The 25,850-nt window shown below is 43.0% G+C and overlaps 1 protein-coding gene across 42 annotated transcripts in view; it reads left to right on the plus strand.

Annotated features, from left to right (window-relative positions):
• Ank2 (ankyrin 2) overlaps nt 1-25,850 on the plus strand; it is a 505,060-nt gene that overhangs the window by 183,596 nt on the left and 295,614 nt on the right. For 15 of the 42 annotated variants that reach the window (XM_063260641.1, XM_063260671.1, XM_063260653.1 and 12 more), the window contains exon 1: nt 20,423-20,595. The exons of 2 other annotated variants lie outside the window; for them this stretch is intronic. In XM_063260641.1, coding sequence (XP_063116711.1) covers nt 20,479-20,595 — 117 coding nt within the window. In that variant the 5' untranslated portion in view covers nt 20,423-20,478. Of the gene's footprint in view, nt 1-20,422; nt 20,596-20,701; nt 20,845-25,850 lie in introns of those variants that run through there. 25 more of the 42 variants (XM_063260675.1, XM_063260679.1, XM_063260676.1 and 22 more) reach the window with 5 other exon arrangements.

Here is a 25,850-nt window from a genome sequence, read left to right on the forward strand (position 1 = left end):
CTGCTTATGGGATACCCAGCACTGGGACTGGATTTAGGACACTTGATTTAGTATCTTTATGGGAAAAAGGAATCTAGAATATGTCTGTCAGATTTGTACTTGGTGTCCCAATTAGGCAAGATTCCAAAATCTAGAAATAAACTTAAAATGGTTTTACAAACACAGAATAAAAATTCTGTACAGAGAAATATGATGCCTTTTGTAATGTAAATATAAAATTGGACTCTACCCAACCATAGGAGGGAAAGAACAGAAAAAAAGGCTGTTACAAGGAAAATATGAGCCAGCCATTCACTGTGATTGTTCAAGAAAATGTCTGTACCATATTGTCTGTGCTCTGTGTTATTCTTATGCTTATGAATGGCCACGGCACTTGAAGAACTTTATTGTAAAACTGAAGAGTGTGAAAACATAACCCAAATAATAGAAAAGAAGGAAAGGAGGTCATACATGTTTAAGAAATTAGGAGGTTCAAGCTGAAAAAGAGAGATGGGCTGAAAAGTGAAGGGTGTAGCTAGCTTTAGGACAAGGAAGGGATTTTTAGCTGTAAGAATGCTGATCGTTTCCTTTTTACATTGAGACTGAGGAGAAATGGGTGCAGTGAAAGCAAAGAGACGTGTCGGTGAGCTATCAGGAAGCTGAATATTAGAAGAGACAGAGACACAAAGGCTTCTGGGGAAGGTTTCACTGGGGTAACAAATGATTGTTTTTCCTTAAGATTTAAGACATGCGCTCACTTGAAAAATACTTAGCAGTCGACGAACTGCCTGCCTGCTCTGTGACTGTAATTTGAAGTTTACCAAAAGTCTTTGAAATAGATTGTAAATTTAAATTTAAAATAAATGCAAAGGAGATTCTTATAGAGATCTATTAGATAAAATTAATGTAATTAATTTGTTAATTTGCTCAGATTTTCTCTCTTTCTTTCTTGAAGGTCTTTATTTTTGTTTGCATCATCCATTCGTCTTGCTTTGGATGTATTTATTTTTAAGGGGAGAGGGATACCCAGGGGACTGTTACAGAATAAATGGACAGATGGGCAGACTTTTTGCTTATTAGTTAATTGGAATGATTTGACTTTAAACTTCATCAGGCAGAGCAGCCACTTAGAAATGAGGCTTACTCAATCATGAAAATATAATTAAAACAAAGACACCGTTTCATTCCCTCCACTTCCCACACTATTTCTATTTTTTGGTGTTCTTGCTAGATTTCGCTATTTCGTATTACCACTAGCAAAACCTTAAGTGACCAGTAGTTTGTTCCTTTTGTTCTTTTGTTATCAGAATTGGGCAGATGTAACCTTAGGCTTCAGCAGGAGGCAGCTAGAAGCTCTCATTAAAGAAGAATTGGGAAAAAAAAAAAAAAAAAAAGAAGAATTGGGAAATCCCATCTGAACTCTCCTTCTTCCCATTATGAGGCAAATGGAGAACACATGATAAGTAAAACAGCAAAATTGTTAATACTGAATGCCAGGGTATGCAAACCGTGATTTATCTACTGTGTGCTTCTCTTCTCTTTTTCCTTCTTTTTCTTCTCTAAGACAAAACATTTGTATTTACTTGAGTTAAGCCTGGTGTGCTTTGAGGTAAACACAATTAGACGCAATTACTGCTTGGCGGAGTTGTAGTTTAAATCCTCTGTGAGCTCAATAAAATTCTTTAGAAGTAAAGGGCTTCTCAAACCAAGGCATCTCTAAAGTCTGTGGCAGGAATGCTAATACTGTTACAAGTGAGTCTCAGCATTGCTCTGACTCTGATTGACGGTCCTCTTTTATTATACTATTCTGGCTACATGCACTATTTGAAAAATATATGCAATTTAAATAATAAGGCTGAGTTTTTAGAGGGAGGAAAACATAGAAAGTTTTCAATTAATTGCCCCCTATTTTTTTTTATTTAAAGAGAAAACAACAAAACAAAACAGTGAAAGGGTATAAGTAATACAGAATTTCAAGAAAAAAACTATACAGTAAGAAATCACTAGTTAATAGATTATATATTGTCATCTTAGAAATAGTTGTTCAAATTACAAAATTAAAGCATACAAAGTAACATTCAAACAGTGAGATTGCAAACAGTTCTGTTCAATGATCCAACAAAAACTTAGTAAAATGATTTTCTATCTTACACACTTAAATATACATGTAGTTATATCCTTTAGATCACTTTCTATTCCTCTCTTTTTTACAATAACAATTGCACATTTTGGGTTTTATTACTCCCACAGTTCTTATTACTTTTTTTTCTTTGAAGAGAAAAAACCCAAATGTGACAAAGCAGAACAGAGTCAGTTAGAAAAGAAGGATGGACATAGTATATGATGCAAAAACAGAATACCAGGTGATCAACAATGGTTACCATTATGCCTCTTGCTATCTTAAAGAGTTGCCTATATCATCAGGTATAATAGAATTGAACAAAACAGTACAGAACAAAACCAATAAACCTAAACATTGGAGACCTTACAGGACTTCAAAAGAAGATAATAGTCAAACCATAATGGGTATCATAGTAAATCTTATTGCCTTCAAAGTGGTTGCCTATACCCTCAAACTTGATACTATCAAACAAAACAGAATAGAGTAAAATCAGTCAAAACAAGATTCCTCCCCTATATTTTGAGTTAAACTGTCATAAGAGAAATGTGCCCCGGACCTAGGGTGCAAACCACATAGAGTCAAAGGGTGGAGTTAAAAGTGAAGGAAAGACTGCAGTACCCAGTGCTGCTTCCGGAGTGTTATGATGTGAAACCCAGCAATATTATTAATCTTTGTTCAGAAGGATTTTAATCTAATAAGCTGTGTTAGGTCTCAACATAAATGAAGATATGGATAAACGCCTACATGCCTAAGTGTATAGGATTGATAGCCATAATACCTAAGTATTTTTTGTTGGATAGTTGAACAGAACTGTTTGCAGTCTCCCTGGTTGAATTCCCATTTATATGTTCTACTTTTGAACAACTATTCCATCTTGAACAACTATTTGTGGGGGGATAATATGTATATGTCAACTAGTGATTTATTACTGTTTATTTTCTTTGAGAGCATGTACTATTTCTGCTGTTTTGTCTTTCTTTAATTAAAAACAAAAAGCTAAGGAAACGTGAGGTGATGGATACAGAAGCTGGAGATCTGGCTGCAGCCTCCTGTTGGCCACTCAGCAGTGTTGGCCACTAAGGCTTGGTTAGGCCTTCACTTCGTGAACAGTTAGGCTTCTCATGCAAAATGGAAGAACCAAGGTCAGCTTCTCACAAAGGGCTATGATGTGAACAAGGTGCAAATTTAGGTAAGACAGCTTGCAAATGTCCAGCAGTCTAGTACATCCTGCTTCTCACTGGGGAAAGGAACTCCTCTTTCTCAGTGGAGCTCAGGTGGATTCCAGGGTATTGAAACACCAGCTCTCTGTCTCAGGTCCTTTCTCTAGTGCCCACTGATCTTCATTCTCATCCTTCTGATTGTTGTTGTAAAGGATTCCACTCTGTCGATAGAGACTCTTCAACATCCCAGTCTAGTACTGTTGGTAGTCTTTGGGGACATTTGTATGGCCTATGGCCTCCCATCTCTCACTTAGCAATAAATACAGCTCCAACATAGCTACAGGAGGCCCCCAAGTGGCTCCTTCTTGTTTTCCAAGGACAGTGATACCAGTGAAAACTTGGAAAAAAGGGAAGTGCTTTTTTGTCTTTGTTCTGTTATTATCCAGCCAGCCAGCCTGTGGTGTCTGTTTTCTGATAACGTGTGTCAATAGCCAATGATGGTGCTGTGGATTCACCATACTGGGAGCTGAGTTGGAATACTCAGGTACTTGTCCATCTTCCTGAAAATATCTGCTATCATCTTTCAGTTGAAACATTTTTTTCTATGCAGGAAGGCATACAGTGGAATACAATTTTGGAGTCAGTGAGTTTCAGAGGAGGGTTCCAGTTGATACTTACTATGCCATAAAACAGCATCCAATATCAGGAAAACCATTGCACTCTTGTGGAATCACAGTACTGGTTCTATTTTAGCCCAACTGTGCCATTGAAAATTAGGTTACATTTAATAAAAACTGAAGTCCCTTTTCTGTACTTAGAACACTACTTATTATCTCATTTAAAAAATTGGACATACAGGGGTATAAGGAGCACAGCGTAGCCACCAGAATAGTATGGGCTATCGTCCCAGTCTTGTATCACATGGGATAAGTGTATGCCAGACATGACTGGATGTGTGCGAGGGTCTTTCAACCTTAGAAATCATGACTGTAGTTTGACCTTCCTGTTTGAGAAATGAAGATGCAGATTTAGGTAGCATGTCTTGCCTGTGGTAACTTACCCAGTGAATGACGGATCCAGGTCCATACCACTCACCCCACAGAGCATGCCCCAGACTCCAGGTTATACAGATACAGTGCTCGGAGGGAATTAACGGAAAAAACCAGAGAAGCATTTAATAAGACAAAATGCCACGCCCACACATCAAATACCATGCCCACACATCAAATGCTGACTTAGAGGGTTTTTTTGTTTTTTTTTTTTTTTTTGGTACCGGGGATTAAACTTGTGACCTCAAACCAAACGTCTGGCAGGCAGACGTTTATGCTGCTGAGCCAAATCCCTGACCCTTAGAGTTGTTTCTGGAGAAGAGAGATTTTTTTTTGGGGGGGGGGGTACTGGGGATTGAACTCATGACCTCACACTTTCCAGGCAGGCGCTTATGCTGCTGAGCTAAATCCTCCACCTGAAGAGAGATTTCTTTCTGTTATAAAAATTACTGACAACTTAAGAAACAAGTTTATGGCTCAATTTTAAGTTTGGTCAGGTGACCTTTATTCCTGCCCTCATCAAACATTATCAAGAATCTCTCCCAGAGGCATAACTCTTAATGATAAAAAGCAAATGAAATGGGCATTTTCCATTTGTTCTAGGCAGGTTGACTTTGAGACTAATAAAAGCGTGGAGTACTTAGAGCTTTGACCACTGTTTGGACGACTCCAGCAGTCACCTGGTTGAATTCTCTTGTCTAGCTGGCTTGGAAGCTTGGTGGTGTGAAGTGGGGGTGGACCGTTCTTAACCACCTTGAACACTGGAGCAGGGCTTCCTTCCGAGTCCCTGCTGCCAGCCAGTCTGTGGATCAAGCAGGTCGTCCTGGGGCTGAACACCCCTCTTTTTTCCTGTGTCTTCATTCTTGTGTGAGTTGCCTGGGACGCCAGCCCAGCTAACCGAATGGAACAAGTGACTTGCCAGGAATTGTGTGAAAAGGTAAGCATGGAGAAAGGTTCCACAGGGAGATCTGGGCCAAATATAGGAGCAGGAAAACCTTGAAGGTAGGGAGAAATGAGGGTGGAGGCTGTGGCCAAATGGGAAATCAAGATAAATTTGTGCTGTGTCACAAGTAATTCCTTCCATTGACCAAGAGAAGGAATCTACTGTTTCTTTATTTGTTCTTAATAATACATTTTATATCATCCAATATATCAGAAATACAATTTCAGCATGTAATCAGCACTTTAAAATGTTGAGATATTTTACTGTTTATGTTTTGTTTAGTTTATAATCAGGTGGAGTTTTTCAGTTAAACTAATAATAACTAAGGATTTTGGTTTGTTTGCAATCTATTCAATTGATCAAGAAATACACACCATTTAGTGTGACTGGCATTACTGGAAAGAAAACATTGATGGCAAAATACTGCAGCCAACAGAAGGGAACCTCTGTGGGTGGTACTGACCTTGCTGGGGTGAAGCAAAAGTGGGAACAGAGAGTTTTTGATGAGAAGAGAGTATCTTTTCATGCATGTCCTGAGGGCAGGGGTCTTGTCTTATTATCACTGCCTTTACAATGCAGAGCAAAACCTGGCTCTTAGCAAGGGAAGAGCACAATACAGTTTGTTGAAGGAATATTGACAGTTTTTCTGAGAAAATGTAGAAAATGAATAAATTATTTGATTTCTTTCAGTCTAGTGATATCCTTCTCCTTTTTCCTCTGCTTCCAGCTTAGGTTACCATGTATTTTGGCATAGTCCCTGGAATATGAAATTCATTTTCCTATGGGAGAAATGTTTACAACAGCAGTTTAGATATGAGCAAATATGGTTTGGGAGGTATGGAGGCTTTGCCATGTATATTACCATTTCTAGGACCATATGGTAGCAAATTTGGAGAACTCAGTCTTTTCTCTATGTTGGATTGACATCTACCCTTTACTTATTTTTATACTGTTTTATTATTCTACTTGCTATGAGTCTGTGGAAGAAATAACCACAGTGAATTTTACTCAGAACAGAAAATTGCTTTGTGGGGATGGGGTTCAGCGCTGTAGCATTTGCCTAAGATGCATGAACATTTGCCTGGGTGTGGGGTTTGATCCCCACACTGGAAAAAAGGTTCTTATTAAAGGATATCTCCTTTTGGAGCTTGCCAGGGGGAGAGCAGTGTTCTGGGTTTATTCTGCGAGAAAAGGAGGTTGCAAGCAGTTAACTTGCTTGAGTGATTAGTAGAGACATAGTGACCTAGACAGAAGCAAAGGGTAGAATGTAGTTTGTCATTGTTAGAAAAAATTTCATGGTCAGTTTGAGACTGGAGGGAGGTAAATTCTAGGGAGAAGGAAGAAATGAGATCACATATTTTTAATAATGTTTCACTGGTCCCTTAGATTTGATGCTGTGGTGGATAGGGCAGAGCATGAACCTGATTGGTGTTAGGGTTAGACCTCAGACTCTGGTGGAGCACACTTCCAAGGTGTGTCTGGGCATGTCATGGAGGCATGGCTTTGGGGTCTGGGGAAGCGTGGCTTTGGGGTCTGTATCTGGCCCCTTGCCCTTTCCTCTCTGGCACTATTCGCCTACTGTTTCTCAGCAGCTGGAACTAAGCAGCTTTGTTCCACCACACCCTGACACCTTGATGTCTTGGCCTTGGAACCAGGTAATCATGCACTGATCCTCTGAGACCGTGAGCCAAAATAAAGCTCCCCTCCTTAAACTGAAGGTTTCGGGTATGACATCTAGCAATAGAAATGCTAGCATTCTTTTCCTGAAAGCTCTGGTAATTTTTACCTAACAACAATCTGATCACACTATATTTTATATGTATAGATCACCTTGATAAAACACTTGGAAATATAGATGTATAGATGAATTTGAGCAATAGCTGCAAATATTTGAACTTTGTTCTGAGTATAAGAAAAGAACACTCAAAAAATGTTTTATGAAGAATAAAAGTACAATTGTCTAGAGGTCAGATTGGAGCAGAAAACTTGAAGACAAGGAAATCAAAGTTCCTGTTGATTAAAATATTTCAGAGATGAGAGGAAAGGAGGTGGAGCAGCTGAGAATGGAGTAAATACATCAGAGGTATTTCCAAAATAGACATGAAAGGCTGTATTTATTGGATGCCAGAGGCAAGAAAGAGAAGATGGAAAAGCAGGTAAGTGTTCAAACCTTTTAATTTCTATCCAAATTGATAGGTAACACTCCATAGTATGTGTGTAACTGTCAAAATTGTTTCCCAGGCCTAAACAATTGATATCATTACTGTCAGCATTACTACTTCATTATTTCCAACTTTATTTGTTGACCTTGAGAAAAAAAATGAGGCTCTGTAGTCTCATATGTCACCAAGGTCTCTGTTTTCCAGTGGAAAATGCAAAAGAAATTGAAAATGATGACAGCTATGTGAGATTGTGACTGATACTAAATCATGAGTCATCTAATCAGCCTCGTATACCCTCTTTGAGTCATTGTTTCCCACTTTAAAATGTAAGCTGATAGATTTGAGGACTTTTAGCAGTTTAAAAAAGCACTATAACGTTATATGGGAGAAGAACAAGAGTGATCTGATCATAGACTCAAAGAGAAACAGTGGGGTGGGGTGATAGCTCAGTGGTAAGATGTTTGCCTGGCATGCACGAAGCCTTGGTTTTGAACTCCACATGGAAATGAGAGAAATGAGAGAGACAGAGACAGAGGGAGACAGAGACGGAGACAGAGACTGTCATGGTTTATGTCTGTGTCCCCCCAGCCCTCAAGAGTTTGAATTGTGCATTTGTTATTCGTTCATTGTCTAGTGCTTGGGTTGATTGTGTCAGTGCTCCACCCACATAGGGGTGGAGCCAGGATGTGATGTAATGGCAGGAAGAAGGTGTGCCTTTCTCTTTGCTGGTTCGAGCTTGCCGTTTGCAGCTGCCACGAACGGGGGGTCCAGCCATGCCCGCCTGTCTTGGAGCCAACTGAGTGTGGACTAAAACCTCCAAAAGCTGTAAGAAATAAACCTTTCCTTTCCCAACTTTGGGCTTCAGGTATTTTGTCTCAGCAATGAGTAAAAAGTAACTAAGACAGAGACAGAGCAAGAGAGAGGAAGGGAAGGGAAAAGAAGAGAGAGGGAGACTGAGGTCCCCCTTAGGGCACGGGGAGCATGAAGGAGACCGTGTGACCCTGGTCTCTTCTCTTTCCTGACTCCAGGTAAGTAGCTTGCCCTACCGGTGTTCCCTTGTCATGCCACCCAGTCCTTTCACCAAAGGTCCAAAGCAGTGGAGGCTCTAGAATGATGGATTAAATAAACCTTCTCTCTTTATAAATTATTGCTTCAGGTATTTTCTGATTGCATCACAGAGCTAATAAAAAATAGGATAAGATTCTAGATTCTTCACAGCTCTAGGTAGGAAAATGGCCCTGGAAAGAATCTGACAATTGTTTAGGCCTAAATGAAAACTGAAATGTAATAACAAAGGTTACTCCTAAGGTGTCGGATAAAGCAACTTGAGATCCAAGTGTGGCATTGATGTCACAGCTAACTAAATTTGTAAAATAGTACAATTCCAATTGGTATAGCACCAAATGTATTATTGTTGTTAAATGTTTTATAAACTGACAGGCCGACAGGGTTATTTTTTGTGCAGGATAAACTGGCAAGAAGATAATATGTAGTAATTTGCTTAGTCAGTGTGACCAAAGTGGGTAGATGGACCATACTTTGATTTCTAAATTTTACATGCATAATTTAATGAACTTCCTTGAGAAGCATTTTTCCTACTTAAATATTCCCTTTCTAAATTTGATTATTATTACATTATCAAGATCTAAGGAACAATTTGTTCTTGATAATTAAGCAGATTAAATAATCAAAATAGATAGTCTACTCTAGTTTTACTTCTAAGCTGGAAAAACGAATGGGGCCTAAACAGCAAAGAACACCATCAAGACTGAATGTCAAAGCAAATTCATCTGTATATGGGGTTTATTAAATCCCAGAACAAATAATATCCTATATTTATATAAATGAGCACTAAAGACTAAGTTCTGGACTGTAGCAGCAGACCTGCTAATAGATTATAATTAAGCTTGCCTTCAACTCTATTATGTTTGATCTATGTCTTGGTTATTTTCTTGTTGCTGGGACACAATACCCATCACCCACAACTGTAAAGAAGAAAGGTTTATTTTGGCTCATAGTTTGTAGAGGCTTCAGTCCATAGTTGGCTCCAAGGCAAGAAGAAGGGCCTGGCAGAGGACAGTTGCTCCTGGAAGGGCAGCAGAAGTAGAGAGAGGTCAAGGAGGAGGAGGGAGAATGACCCTTCAGGCCTTGTCCCAGTGATCACCTTCCCAAATGAGCTTCACCTCCCTACAGGTGTCACATTTAGCTAAAGCACATCAAGGCACCAATCCATCGTGAGTTTCACGCCTCCATGAACCAGTTGCCTCCCAAAAGCCCCACTTATGAGCCATGAGGCTGTCAGGGGACATCTAGATATAAAGTGTTACAGTCCACTTTCTGGTATAGAGTTTGAAGCTAATAATGAGTACATGCTCATATTACATGTGCATCCTTTTAGATATTGCTCATTAGTTCTAAGCTGTGCTATACTTTTGCTTCCTTTAAGCTTTCTTCATTGTTTTCTTCTTTTGTGTGTAGCAGAATCTCAGGATGTTAGAAAGTCATATAGATACGGTATTAAAGAGGGAGAAACTGAAGACAATACAGAGATTACACTAAAGAAATGCTCAAGGTGCCCTTCAAATAGAAGCGTATTCCTGTGACTATATTTGAAGCAGTGGCTCTAATAAACTTTGATGCAAGAAACTCATCTTCAAAGGTCGATGAAGAATTTGCTTTGAGAGGAGATAGTTTAAACCAGTAACATGTGATTAATAATTCAAAAAAATAATATTGACTACCTGGTATCATTACTGTTGTCACTCTTTTGTATTTGAAAAGAGTCTGCAGAACGCTGGAGTCCTGGCCAGTGGCCTGCTTACCTGGGGAAAGGCCCTGCTTTTGGGGTGCATGGTGCTCACGTCAGCCCTTTTGCCTTCACTTTCTCGAGGGAAGGCTCTTGCTCCATGGCCGTATGGGTGTATTCTTGTCACTTCTGCCCAGTGTGGCTCTGCAGACCTTTCTACTGTCCCGGCTTGGAGGTGGCAGCTGCTGCTTCACCCGTTGGCTCTGGCGGGCCCTTGGCCTCTTTGGCTGATGGCAGATCTACTGACGGTGCACGCCTTTGCTTGGTAGGGAAGGTGCACTGTGGTGTGGCTCTCTAGCCTGAGCTGCCCACTGCCACCACGGAAGTCAAAATGAAGCAGCCCACTGGTCCCTTACTGAACTGATGACCCGCAGGTGTGTGAGCAAAATAAAATTACTGTTTTAAGCCAGGAAGTTGATGAGGAGGATCATAACAGCAATAGATAATGGGCACATGTAAGTCTGGGTTGGGTAATAGAAGTTAGAAAGTGGGGCATGGTGGCCCACTCCCATAATCCCATGTCTTTGGGAAGCTGGGGCAGGAAAATTGCAGATTCCAGCCCAGCCTGGGCAATTTAGTGAGACTGTCTCAAAAATAAAAAGGTCAGGGTATGGTGCTCAGTGGAAAGGTACTAGGTTCAAATACTAGCAGAGCTAAATCGATAAATGAATGTTAGGAAGTACTAACAGATAATTAACTCTTCATTTTGACCCTTTTTTTTTTCCCTAGATTGGGGGAAGGAATAGTAGTGGTCAGTGCTTAATAATTCATTTACAGAAGCAATAAGACAGCAAACCGACTTCTTTACCAACTATTATCTTTTTTATGCTATCTGTTTACAGCTTTAATATTTAGATTAGCATCACGTTTCCATCATGCTTGAGATTCTCTGGCAAAGGGTGACTGAAAGCACAGGTTCATCTCTGCAGTCCTCCTCCTCTTTGCTTCTCCACTATGCGTCCCAGTAATCCCCAGTCTGCACTCTGGGTAGTATTCGCAGCGCTTTGCGGGGAAAGATCAGCTGTTCTGCACGGCTCGTTCCCATCTGCCTCTCATGCCAGAGACGTTTCTCCCTGACAGCTAATGGTTCACGAAGTGTTTCACTCTGAACATTGCTGAGCCTGTGTGTTTGTGAGGAGGGCAGGTCCTGATGTTATTTTACTAGAAAGTTACCCACTGGAGTCACTGTGTTGGGAGAAAACTCACAACTTCGTTCCCAGTGCCACTGAGCATGCCGACCTTGAGCAGAGTCGCACAGTGAGCATGGTTTTCCCACAGGTTGAAAGTGAAGGGCTTCATGTGATGGTCCTCACATTGTTTGTGTTTAATGGGCGCCTATCTTCTAAAACATGATTTATATTTATATAAGATGTAAATTGAGGGATATGAGTTATTTCTACATTGAACTTTTAATCAGTGGGCACAGACTTCTTTACTGGTTAAAGAAAAAATGTTTGTTGTAACATTTTTAAGATGGCTTAAGGCTAAAAATGTTCACAACAATGAAGTTAAATTGCACTGTAAAAATACATCTGCAAAGACACAAACTGGCCCGTGTGCCATTCATTTGCCTCTACAGGTTATAAGAGCTATTTTCAAGAGGAGTGGCTAGTGGACTCGTTTTTCTCTGATCTCCCTTAAGCAAGAACTAGAGGTTCCTAGACTTCACGTATCCAGGCAGATTGCACACAGGCTTTTCACATTTGTGCCTCCAAGAGCTGTTCTGGGCATGAGACCTGCATCTGGTCGTCCCTGCGCTGCTGTCATGGGTCCTTGGGAGAGCCACTTTCTGGGGCCTTTACTCTCCTCTGGCAAGTGGACCCAATTTCAGTGTTCTTTGGAGACTTCAGTGATGATGAGGTCTCTTTCCTCTCTCTCTTGCTCTCTCTCTTTTGTCTCCTCCCTGGTCATTTTCTTACTTGCTTCCGCTCAGAGCTGTGAGTGTTGCTTTCATGGCAATGGACTCACGCATCTGTCCACTCCAGTGCCACTGTCTCTCCCAGGAGGTGTGGACTCTTGGACACATCTCTTCACATCCACATTGTGTTCAGTTCCCACCCTGAAGTTCCCATCCCACTCCCATCTGTTCAGTTCATAGTTCTATAAAGAATACCCTTTACAAAAAGCCCACATGTACAAATGTTACCCTTGTATTTCCTTCCTAAGCCATCACATGGCCAGTGGATATGGCTCATGGCAGAACTCTTGCTAGCACTTTGAGGCCCTGTTTGATCCCCACTGCCACCACCATCACCACCCCACCACCACCAAACACACAAACAAAATACAGCCCTTGAAAACTAAGCCATTAAACAGAGTCCATGCGACTTTTGGGTTCACATTCCAAGCCCTCAGTCCAGTCCCCAGAGCTGTACTCTTTAGTCCCGTACCTGCACCCTTGCCCTGTTCTCCTGGATCACCTTGTGTTTCTGTTGCAGGTCACTGTAGTAAGCACAGGGATACACCTTTCCTGAAAGATGGCTGTGACACCAGGCTGAGGCACGTTGCTGGATGCTGCCTCTTAAGGCTCCCTAGTTCTTCCCTTGAGACCTGCTTGGTCTGTGGTCATAGATTTCTTGTGCAGGATTAGGAATAGTTTATTCTTTCCCCCAATCTGCTCTCCCAAATCCAAAGTAAGTATGTCACATAGCTGCAAAAGCGACCTTTTTCTAGCCATCTCACCTGGATCTAGCATTGCAGTTTTGAGGAAATGGTCTTGGTAAGTTAGCAGGGTCCCCCTGCTACATGGCTCACACATTGTATAACAGTGATGGGTTCTCACACGTGGACTGTCACAGTTTGGGCTGGACATAGACTGGATGGTGTCAACAACTCATCTCTCTTAGTTCTGGAGGCTGAGAGGCCCAGCAGATCCGGGATCTCGTCAGGGCCACTTCCTGGTTTGTTTTTTGACACATGAATCTGTGATCTCCTCCTCATACATACCTGGCTGAGACAAAGCTCCTTTTCCTGTTTCTTCTTCTAGGGCTGCTAGGCCCATTCTCAAGGCTTCCAACCTTGTGACCCGGTGACTTCCTGTGGTTAACTGTTGGTATGTTAACTGAGATAAGGAATAGCTGGTTATCTGGTAAACTATTTCTAGGAGTGTCTGAGAAAATATATCCAGAAGAGATTAGCATTTGAGTCAGTTGACTGAATGTGGAAAATTCTTCCTCATCAATGAAGACAAGCAGGATCTAATGCATTGAGGTTCTAGATAGGACAAAATGGTGGCTACAGGATGAATTGTCTCCCAAGCTGGGGCACATGCTATGGCTTGTGTCGAGATGGCACCCAAATCCTCATGCAGTCATCAGTGGGGCTTTCTCAGTGGTGGCTGGAGCTAGAGTGTGTGCCTGATTCATGGTACTGTGCTAAGATTGAGGGTTTGAGTGCTATCTGTCCTGCTGACAGGTAGTGTGGATACAATATACGGGACACAAAGAGGCTTGGTGCTAGCTTCTTGTAGCTGGTGGCTGCTTGTTTTGCTACCTTCTACCTGCTATGAAGTGTTTCTCCTCTGTGATGCCTGTCCGCACACCACTCTGCCTTGGAGCCAATTGATGATGGACCGGCACCTGTATGGGCCATGAGCTAAGTAACACTTTCCTCCCTTAATTTTTGGAGTCAGGTATTTTGTCTCAGCAGTGATAAAAAGTAAGTAAGACATCACAACTTCAGAGTCTCAGGCCCTTGTCCTTAGACTGAAGAGCAACACCAGTTTTCCTGTTCTCCAGTTTGTAACTGTTTCTGGCCTCCATTACTGTGTAAGCCAATTCCTGTGACGTATCTCCTCTGACCTGTTTCTGTCTCCCTTTGGTATCTCTCTGGGGGCCCTGACTGCTATTCCAGCCTGGGCCTGCCTCCTGATACTTTCCCGTTGGGGTTAGGACTTGGACTTGTGGACGTGGGCCAGGGGACACGAACATTTATCCATAAGGAAACCTCCAGGGACAGCAGCAGTCTATACACAGGCTACCTGTGACATGTTGAGGCCTGAGATGGAATCCCCACTGCCGGACTGGCTGCCGCTCACCCACAGGCGCTTTGTCTTGGTTCTGCCATCGAGGGGACTCTTCCCCTAGAGGCCACTCTTCCTGGCTGCTCCCCTATGGGGGGGGGGGCACTGTTCCCTGTGTTTGCCTTCCACCTTCCTTTTCACTGAGATGAGTCATAAATCATCCTGGTTTGCAAGTCACTTCCTCTGAAAACCTCACCCTGTCCCTTTGGACTGAGTTGGCTGTCCTGGTTTTATTTCTCCATGCAGCCTCCGTGTTCCCTCCTGGAGGATTATCCCACTTCCAGTCCTGTGGCCACCCCACTGCAAACTGTGAGCTTTTAAAGGCAGCAATGATGTGGCTTACACCACAGCCCCAACACCCAGCAAGGAGCCTGGCATCAGTGTGGAGGCAGTCCCTCGGCCAGTACCTGCTGGGACAAGGAAGGAGGGAGAGATCTTGAAGTGGGCAGAGGTTAGAGCAGGGAAAGGACCACAGAGGGGCAGTGGAGCCACTTCCTGCTGAGGTGGGTGGTGAGACTAGGAAGGCCTGGGAGGAGACTGATCATTGTCCTCTGACTGCCCTGAGCCTAACTTTAGCTCCTGGGGAGGCGTGGCCATTTCTGGAGTCCTTCTGGGAGATGCCAGAGAGGGCAGCCCTGAGGTCCAAGTCCAGATCTTTCCCCTCCCCAAGTATCATAGACGTTTCCTTGACATTTTAGAAGCTATGTTTTTCTTTTGTTTGCTATATTTATGTTTTAATCCTTCTCCAAATATAAAGAAATGACTCAACTATAAAGAAAAAGCCAAAAAAAGAATCCTTAGAGAACGTTAGAATGCTTCATGTTTGCTATAAGGCAGGCAGGGATTCCGTGTTACCCTTTCTAGTGGCCAAGAAGGGAGACCACGTGATTGAGCCGTGGCTTTGGGCTGCAGAAAGGAAGATTCGCTTGGGAACAGGGAGGCGCAGGAGGGCCAGAGGAGGCGGGCAGCCCTGGGACTGTGACCCCAGACTCATCAGGCATTGCTTCCTCCTGGCTTTCCTTACCTCTCTAAATCCCCCTCTGATTTCTTGCAGTTCCCTTACCAGACTAGCGCCCTTAGTTGTAGATACATGACCTGTTTCTGAAGGGTAGGAACTTGGATGCATTGAGACTGTCACTCATGTAACAGGCTCCTAAAGTGGGAGTGGGATCCTGTGCTTCCTAAGACCACAGCAGCTGTGGTGCTTTATCACTGGCTAACCATGATCTTAGTGATTAAACACTTGGGAGAAAAAGTTACCTGCATGCTGTGAGGTTAGTGAAGACAGAAATAAGACTAGACTATGGGAAGATTGGGAAGAAAGTTACAGGGGCATTTTTTTTTTTTGGTTGGCCCGAGAGTAGCATCCACTTCTGCCCATGCTCTCAGGGGTGGATGGGGTCTGTGCCTGCCAGCTTCAGCATGGGAGGATGGGAAATGCCATCGTACTTGTTCCCTGTGGTTTCCTTGTCAAAGTATCTCAAACTGGGTGGCTTAGGAAAGCAGATCTTTATTCTCTGGCAGTTATGAAGAAGGCTGGAAGTCTGAATCAAGATGTTGTCAGGGCCCTGTTCCTGCTGCACTGTGGAGAAGGACCCCTCCTGGCTTTTTATAAGTGTGGGTGTGGGTGGCTACCCTGGCAGTCTCTCCCTGCCTGGCGCCACTCCAGTGTCCTCCTCTATCCTGTCCCAGCCATCCTTGCCTTGTGGGTCTTGATGTGCATTTCTGTCTTTTCTTTCAGGAGACCAGTCATTGGGTTAGAGCCCACTCCAATTCATTATGACTTAGTTTTGGCCAGACTACATTTACAAGTACTGGGGATTAGGATATGAAGACTTTTTTTTTTTAAGGTACTGGGAATTGAACTCAAGGCCTTTGCACTGAACTACATTTCCAATTCTTTTTTATGTTTTTGTTTTGAGACAGTGTTTTATCAAGGCATCAGACTTGCAGTCTTCCTGCCACAGCCTCTCAGAGTATTGGGATTACAGGTGTATTCCATCACACCCAGCCTGCAATGTGAAGATATCTTTTAAGGACACATTTAACCCACTGCAATGATCTACCTGTATGTCCAAAAGGAAAACAGAAATGGTTTGGTGAACCCCTCTCCAAACTGCTAGGTTAAGATTTTCTGCCAGCATTTTGAGGGCTTCACAGAATCAAGCCTTCATAACATTCTGCAAAAAAGTGCATTTGTAGCTCCAGACAGCTCGGATTCACACATGAACTTTGGAAGACAACATAGCTCTACAGTCTAATTACTTCTACTTTAAGGAACTTTACCCCACTCAAATACCATGATTTAAAACAGCAGTATTTGTTAAACTTTGTAACACTATTAATGCCTATGGTTTAATAAAATAGAATAGGCATATTAAAATTGGCATAATCACCTATAAATTGCTCCGCCTATGAAATATGCATGACATAAATCCAGGAAAGACTTCTTCCTGTTCTCATGGATCCCTGTCATCTTGGCATTTTCTGTTTCGGTCTTTGCTCATCTTACCACGCTTTACTAAGTGGCTGCTTTTCATGGAATCAACTACGGTTTAATAACAGATCACTGTGCTTTGAGTCAGATCTTGATCACTGTGTTATCTGGGGAGGACTGCCCAACTGTTTCTCCTATTTTCCCAACCTGTACTATGATGAGCTTTAGCCTTCTCCTTTGCAGCTGTGAGAATTCCATGGGGTCGCTTCCTAATTATCCAGTGTCTGCTGCCTGCCCATAGTGCTGGGGGTGTCAGGGGCAAGAGAGACCTCTGTCCTTGGGAGCCAAAATGGGACTGTGAAAGTATGGAGCGTTATACTGGTTTCAGGTATTATCACCATTGCTATCTTATACCTAGAGACTCCAATTTCTCAAATATGTTTTAAAAATCTTAATTAAAATAACACATAGCTCCTAAGTATCAGGAGACACACAAATGAAAGAAAAATCTAAGATCTGAAAAAAAATTATTCTGTAGAAATTTAACCATAAATTTAAACTCATGATAGATATTGAAAATATTTGTTTATTGCATTTAAAGATACCTCCCAGGCCCCTGTTAGATACTGGGCACTCCGGGGATTCAGGATAGATATTGATGCTACCTGCCAGGAACTTAGCATTGTGTCAGGGACGAAGTGCTGTGTTGTTAATGTGGAAAGTGAAGAGGCACAGAGAGATCGACTGAATCAGAAGAAGAAAGAGACTGTCAGGCTCTGGGAGCATCCCCTCACCCTTCCTAAGCTGTAGAGCACTGATTTTCTGACGTCCTGATTGGCCTGAAATCGTAACATCTGTTTCATAATTTATCTCTGAGTTGGGATGTTTTGTATTTGCTGTTGAATGCTGAGTGTTCCCCTTCCTTGGTGTGCTGGTGTTGGGTTTGTGTGGTACCTTCATTCCGTAAAGCAAAGGTGTACATGAAAGTTGGTATTCTGCAGCAGCCCCTCTATGTCCTCCAGAATTCCCACTGAAACCTAAACCCAGTGGGAAGTGCGGGGGTGGGGTTGGAGAGCTGATCAGTGACCTTATAAAAGGAACTATCAAGGCCCCTACCACATGGAGACACAGTGTTTGAGGTGCTGCTTTGGAAGCAGAGCCTGGGCCACCACAGAGACCTTATCTTGAATGTGCTCATCTCTAAAATTGTGAGAAGTATATTTCTTTGTCTTTTTCCTTTTTATCGGTACCGGGGATCGAACTCACGACTGCCTGCTTGCAAGGCAGGCACTTATGCCGCTGAGCTAAACCCCCAGCCCCCAAGAAGTATATTTCTATCACTTGTAAGTCACTCAGTTTCAGATATTTTGTTTAGCTGCAGAAATGGACTGGGGGGGCTGGGATTTAGCTCAGCGGCATAAGCACCTGCCTTGCAAGCAGGTGGTCGTGAGTTGGATCCCTGGTACCGATAAAAAAAAAAAAATGGACTGGGGCAGACCTTAAGCGTCCAGGAGAGAGAAGCAGATCGCCAGCATCACACGCTGGAGTCCAAGTATTTAAAGCCATGTACTGTATAGTTGGATGTCGACAATGAAGGCACAGAAGCTGTGTGATCATGATTAGAAGTTACTGATTCAGACCCCTGTAGATCATCCAGTGACTACAATAAGCTTTCTTTCTTTCTTTCTTTCTTTCTTTCTTTCTTTCTTTCTTTCTTTCTTTCTTTCCTCTCTCTCTCTCTGTTTCTTTTTTCCTTTTGATGATCATGTAGTTACCTCAGTGTCTTGCCAATTAGTTTGAATGACTACTCTCCTTGTCTCAAATATTATTTCTTCAGATAATTCCTTGGCTTGGGCCATCAGCTCATTCAGATTTGCAGAGAGCATTTCCTGGCACCTTGTATAAAATAGCATCTGTCTCCTATTATTCCTTATCTGACTTTCCCCCATAGCAAACAAAATAATTTTGTTTATCATCCAGTTTGTGTTAGAGTATAAGCACCATGCTTACCAAAATGTTCTCTCTTGTGTTCAGCACTATGTCCTTGGGGCCCAGGGGCGGTGAATACCTACTGGCACAGGTCCCCTGGCCATGGTGGATTTGCACTAGATAAATACTTAGTAAAGAAGCCCATTTCTGGGCTAAGCTGCTCCAAGCAAGGTTAGGTAAAGGGAGCTCACGGGAAAGAAAGGAGGAGGCAGGAAAGGGATGGCGAGAGGCCAGAGGAAGAACACTGCTGTGACAGGGCGCTGGGTGGAGACCTGGTTGGAGTTAGGCTTCCCTGAGAGTTTTGTGACAGGATGGAGACCTGGTTGGAGTTAGGCTTCCCTAAGAGTTTTGTTTTGAAACAAAGACACTCACTGCCCCTTTGGCCTGGGGTGACCATAAGAGGACCTGGTGAGGTTTGCTGAGACAGAGGCCAGAACCAAGGAGGGCGGCAAGGCAGGGTGACTTCCAGCGGGGATGTGGCAGGGTCTGAGGATCAAGCAGGCAGAAAGAAAGAGCAGTTAGGAAAGAAGGTGACTTTTCCTTGTCTTATCTGATGGAAAGGTGAGTTCTCAAGTTTGCTAGTCATTTTCATGTAAGAAATGATGTAAACATAGACTTTCTCATTTAAAACTGTATGTTTGCAATAACAATGATAGGATTAGCAGTAGCACGTTGACTGAGGCATCTTCAATTCAAAAAAGGAATTGATATGCATTACCTCCTTTAATCCTTATTGAATTTGTATGTCTGGGTATTCTGTGTATCACACTTATGCACTTGTTTCCCAGGAACAGGGGTGAGTACTTGGCCTGTGCATATGTGTATTTCTGCAAGACATGTAGAACTTCGGATGCGTCCACAAATATGGCCACGTTGATCCAGTAGATGAAATTGGACTTCCTGTTACATAGGCAAATATTTCTTTTCTTATCAGGAATACTTCCGGAACTTTAGGTTACAATACCCGTGAGAATTGAGACTGTATTTTTTTCAACAGTTCATAGAGAGATTTAGGTAGAAAATTATAAAATGTTTCAACTCCATGACTTCCTTATTTGTGTTTTTAACAAACCTTGATTAATTGCTGCTCATGAACCATGCATTGTGCTTGGTTCTGGGAAATTTCCTGGGGATCTCCCCCTGCCCAAATGCACACCTATGCATTCGCGCACACGCACGCATTTGTGCACGCACATGCTGGCTGTGTCTGTGGCGTGGTGCTGCGATCAGGTGCTGTGTGAGCAGCCCACGTAGAGGCGGTGAGGAGGAGGGGTAGGTTGGGTAGCTTCCTGCTGAGGAAGCTGTGCTCCTGGCTTCAGGCTGAAGTCATCTGGGAATGAGTTTTAATCAAAGGACTATCCTCTTAAAAAGGTCACTTTCTCATATTCACCCGAGGGCATTCAGATGGGCAAACAGGACCAGAGCCCAGTGCTTGGAGTCCCCTCCCCCTCCTTAACCACTGTGCTGCTCTGTGGATCACCTGTGGGAAGGGAACCCAGTGCAGCTTTGTGCGTGGGTCGAGAGCTGATGGCATCAAGGGCGTGTCCGACAGCAGCCTAGAAGAGCCCCGTATCATTCCTGGTCTCTGGCATTCTTTTTTTAAAGGCATTCTTCACTGTAGCGGTCCCTGCTGGTAATTGGTTGAATCAGATTTAACAATGCAGTCAGATAAACAGTTGTGGCAGCTGCTGCCATGGCAACAGCACCGTCCTCCCCCTCCTGGCGCGCGCCCCTTCCCCATCCCTCCTCCTCCCGCGTTTTCCTCCAGCGCTCGCAGAGTCACCAGGGCTCTGGCCAGGCGGCGGGGCGGATGGCTCAAGCCCTCTCCTTCCCAAACTGCACAATGATGAGTGAGGATGCAGCTCAGAAAAGCGACAGTGGCGAGAAGTTCAACGGCAGCAGCCAGAGACGAAAAAGGCCCAGGAAGGTACATTGCAGGACCTGGGAATGTCTGCGTGCGTGCGCGCGCGTATGTGTGTGTGTGTGTGTGTGTGTGTGTGTGTGTGCGCGCGCGCGTGTGTGACCGGCAAAGCTATGGAAACACCAAGCATTGGGAGTAAGGAGAGCCTGCGGCGCCAAGTCTTGCTCTGTGAAACAGGTGCAAGCCGCAGCTCTGAGACCCTGCAGGACGCCCTGGTTCTCGATGGAGCCAGTGTCTGGTGCGTGGAAAGATAAGGTGTGTTCAGCGGCACATTACCGCGCCTCGTGGCTGCTGACGGATGCTCCTGGCAGTGCCTGGGTACAGAGTCATTTCGTTTGGACAGTGAGTTTGAAAGCAAGAGCGTGGGCGAGGTGGATGGTGAGGCCAAACATGGATTTTTGGCCAGATGCTTGTGCTGAGTGATGGTCCTGAGGTGGCTGCGCAGCGCTGCTTGGTTCCACGCTACGTGCGTTCTTCCTAAGGAGAAAAGACTGTTGTGACAGGAGAAATACGATCCCCAGCGTGATAGTTCTGTGGTTCGCTTAGATCCTTTGCAGTTCTCCCAGATGTCAGGGGGATGGCTTGCAGTAATTAAGATAAACGGCTAAGGATTATACGGTGGGCAGGGCCGGCACACAAAGCATTCTATGGGATCTTTTACTCAGGCACACGTTCCCACACCCTTGATTTTCATGGAAATGACACCGAGGAGGAACGGCAGGCACACATGCAAACTATCGGCCCCACCCAGCGCCACTTTCCTTTCTTCACGGCCTGACTCCTGAACTGTTGTTGCCTTTCCTGCCTGAGCCCCACCTTTGAAGGAGATGCTTTGTAAAGAATTCTCCTAAAATCCATTTGGACCCCGACATGGTACATGGGCAGGGTGTTAGATGTGATTGTAATGTAAATGCTTCCTACTTCAATGGTTTAAATATTGAATGAGCTGATTGCAAAAAAAATATTCACTGACAAATAACTGGTTTTCATTTTGCTCATGTCGAGTTTGCATTGTGTTTCAAAATTATAGATTGCTGGTGTGCAGAATGTCTCCAAACTTAAAAATAATCTAAATGATTTGAAATCTCTGATATTTAAAAGATCCCTGTGTCTGTAAACAGGACAGTAGTGTGTTTTTATGGTGCTGTGTAATTGGGGGGAAGCATGCTCATGGATGACAGTTTTTTTAATACTTACATGAAGATAGTGATGCCGTTTGATAAAATGGATAGTCGAGTGGACAGGGCCTGTTGGTGGAATGCTCTTTTGTACATGCCTAAGCATTCTGGATTGCCCAGTACTGGAATATATTTTCCTTGAGTATTACTTAATTGTACAGCATTTAAAAAGAAAGAAAGAAAGAAAGAAAGAAAGAAAGAAAGAAAGAAAGAAAAAGAAAAAAAGAGGGAAAGGTGGAAAAAAAGGAATTGTGCTTTAACCCACATTATCATTTCAGTGTCCTCTCAGTTTCTCTGAGGTCCCTGTGCTACCTTAGAAGCAACCTACTCAGGGATGCTAAAGGAGGTGAGAATGTGTCTCCAGGAGATTTGGAGCTTTGACTGGTGATGTTGAACTCATATGACCAAAGCCATCTCAAAGTATTAGCATAGAGACTACCAAATTAGCCAAGGTAATAGCTACAGTATTTTTAAGCTTTGCTTGCTGAGACGATGGTGTTTTAGGAGTATTCCTTTGTTAAATACACAGCCAAAGTGAAAACGGTTGATAGCAGGGCTTGGGTGTGTGCCCCTGTTCCTGTGCACACATTCGGAGTCATCCTGGATGAGCAGTCAGAGCACTGTGAGATACTGAGCGTTAGAAGCTATTTCACCTAGAGGAGTTGCTTTTCAAAAGGAACGAGTTGCATAATAAGACACAAATACAACATCTGGGCTTGGTAAGTCAGACCTAAGTGGGTCGGTTCTCAGTTCTGCTTTTTCACAGTGTGTGTTTGGAGAGTGTCCTGTTCAGGGACTCTTCTGTATGAAGGGGATAATCATAGATACGTTTTGGTACTTTGTGAGGATTAAAAGTAACTGGTATAAGAGTTCTTATACATTGTTTAATAAGTAGTTGATGGCAATCACTTTTTGATGTTATTACTGTTTTCTTAAGTGGATGTTGTTTATTGTATTAAGGCATTTAGTAAGAAAATGTTTATACCTTTGAGGGAAGCAGAAATGGCAGAATACAGTGTTCATACTTAAAAGCTAGTAGTTATTTTTCAGAATATCAGAAGTCATATGCTATAATCAGAAACTTTTTATTGCACAAAGATTTTTGAGATTTACATACATATATCTTAGGACTTTAGATTATGGTTCTATATCATTTTACACAGCAGACAATTTAAAATTTTGCATTTAAAAAGTAGGCCAATCAGTGTTCTGTGATGAGGAAATAATAACCAGGAGCTAAGCCGCCCTAATAAGCCGCAGGCCTGAGAAAAGCCAGCACTGGAGTGCAGCCAGGCTGCGCCTCCACTCAGGTGTCTGTGTGTACTCTGGATGTTTCAGGTGAGTCTCTGGGTTTCTGGGTCACCCATGTTTAGGGGCCAGCAGGCTTACTGCGGCCATGTTCAGTCATAGTCCCAGAAACCCACTCCTGCCTCTAGTAAGTGCATGGCAGGTGGGCTGCAGTGGCTGTCTTGTTCTATACCTCACCAGACGGCTGCTTGTAGGGACAGAACTGAGGGTCCTCCGCCATGTGAACCACCATGGGCAGATGAACAGATGAGCAGCTTGTTACGGAGGCTAGGGTAAGCACCTGGGATAGACGTTCCTCCTGGATTTCTTGGGAAGTCTTTGTGGGCTCCACTGAGCCCTCTGTTGAGATTGCCAGGGAGCCACATGCGGGGAACTCAGGCTCTTTGGACAAGGCGTTATCGCGGGAGCGAGGGACATCTCAGTGAGAGGTGCCACAATAACCAACTGACTGTGGGCTTCTATTCAGGGATCTGAGATGACCAAGAAAGGAGGCCAGTGCTGGAGGGGCACTGTTGGCTCAAGTGCTCTGGCTGTGTCTGTGAATCCTCACAGCAAGGGTGGGTGGGGCAGCACGGAGCTGTGGCTTTGGAAGAAGTGGCACGCTCTCGTTTAGCAGGAGGACACTGGGGTCTCATGGCTTGATCTGTGTCTGTGCTTGGGATGGAGGGTGTGATGCTGTTCCTGCCCTGCCCCGCGAGGGTCACAGAGGGTCTCCTGTGACACTGCTGCTCTCTGAGGGATTCGTATTTAGTAGGAGGACACCCCAGTGCTCCGCTGGTCCCACCAGAGCGTTCTGCTGTCTTCTTTCTCCAGCTTGAAGCAAGGATACTCTCGCAGACTAGCATCAAACACTCTTATAGTGTCCAAGGAAATGAAATTGTGGGTGGCAAAGTTGCTAATATTTCAAGAATCAGTGGCTTTAAAACTCAGTTATTTCATACAAGCAAGTATTCCCCATGATGCAGGTTGGCATTGATGGTGTAGTGATCAGGGGAGGGGGGTTTCTCCACATGCCAGCTAGGGTCTTAACTAACAGGAAGCTTGGCCACTATGGAAATGTAACAGTGTAAGAGAGTTTTGAGCTTGTTCTAAATTCTAGACAGCTTTGTAAATGATTCTTACTCCACACAATATTTTGGCAGATTAGATTAAAGAATATATATACATATGTACTTATTTATATTTGTATATAAGTGGTACTGTGGTTTGAATCTAGGGCCTTCCCACTGAGCTGCATTCCCAAAACTGTTTAGTTTTAATTTTGCTTTTGAGACAGGGCCTTACTTAAGTCCCTAAGTTGCCCAGGCTGAGCTCAAGCTTGGGATCCTTCTGCCTCAGCATCCCAGAGTGCTGCGATTACAACTGTGGGCCACCATGTCCAGCTCCCAGGACCACACTGTTGTGTAGCTTTACACATTTTCCAATTTTGCACCAATGCTGCACCAGTAGACAAGGCTGTAGGAGTCTCTGGTAATTTACATACATGAAAATGGAAAAGGCTGAGCGTTAATCACACAGGACAGTCAGCTGAAACCTGTAGGTTTGTATGTGCTTCTAAAACACAGAGACAAATAGTATAGCTTAATAACTGTTTTTTTCATTTGGTAAAATAACTCCATAAAGATAAAGCCAAAATGGAAGCACTATTATTTTTAACAGAATAGTAAATAAAATGGCTTTATAGCATATCTTGTGTTCAAGATACTTGCATCTGGACCATTAAAATATTTGTGACTACTGCAAAATATTTTAGTTTTTAGTTTTATATATATTTTATTGCTGTGTAACTTTCCACTTCCTAAGTAGACAGATGAGAGACATTACCAGATGTGTGACTGAAATGTTGTACCATAGGAATGTGTATAAGAAACATATGAAAAGTTTGATTTTTTTCATCAGCTTCCGACAGTGTGGCCTTTTTCATGAAATCAAGTAACAAGTCCAAAATTTGGATGTCTGAATAGTCTTGTAATCAAATCAGTTTTGAATTTGAATTGATATCTTGTGTAGTTCAATCAAGTCCAGAAAGGTCTATATGAATAACTCAGTTTGAATAATGTCCGTCCCCATTTCTCCAGTCTTCCAAATAACTTACAATTTATCCTTTTAAAAAGAATCCATCTGTTACCCAAAATAGTATATTTTGCCTGAAGAGAGCAATACACCACTGCTAAAGGTATTTAAAATCACCATCTGTCATTTTATTGGGTGGAAAAATCTCTAACCTATATTCTGTGATTTTCTTTCAATGTCTTTCTGTTTCTATTGACTCATCATTATTATGTGGATTTTCCCTTTCATAGCTTTGTATATTAGTAATAGCTAGTTAATCCTGCTATTTCCTGATCAGAGCAGTGTTCTGGTGGTTAAAAGTACTAGAATTACCTAGACTCCTGGGTAAAGGAATTCAGTTCTTTGGATCTACCTTGGACCCGCTGGTTCAGAACACTGGGGGTTTTTAACAGGCTCAAGTCTTTCCCATGCACACTCAAGTCTGGAGCCACTGCCTGAGAATGTAGTCAGCGGGCATGAAGCTGAGGTCTCCTGGAAAGATGAATCTCATTGTGATTAGATGTGTTACATTATTCCTTGGCTCCCATAGTTGATGTCTGTTTAAGTCCAGAAGGTGGCAATCTAAGAAAAGCATTTTTTCCTGTTATTCTTAGGTTAGAACGCTGGAATTGCATTGCATATTCTTTCTCATTTTATCTTCAAAAATAACTCTCACTGGGTATTGTCCCAGTTTCATAGAGGAGGAACTGGAGACCACAAGAC

The sequence above is a fragment of the Cavia porcellus genome, unplaced genomic scaffold (genome assembly GCF_034190915.1).
Source record: "Cavia porcellus strain 051 isolate PalLab524CR breed Dunkin Hartley unplaced genomic scaffold, mCavPor4.1 scaffold_14, whole genome shotgun sequence".
NCBI classification, from domain to species: domain Eukaryota; kingdom Metazoa; phylum Chordata; class Mammalia; order Rodentia; family Caviidae; genus Cavia; species Cavia porcellus.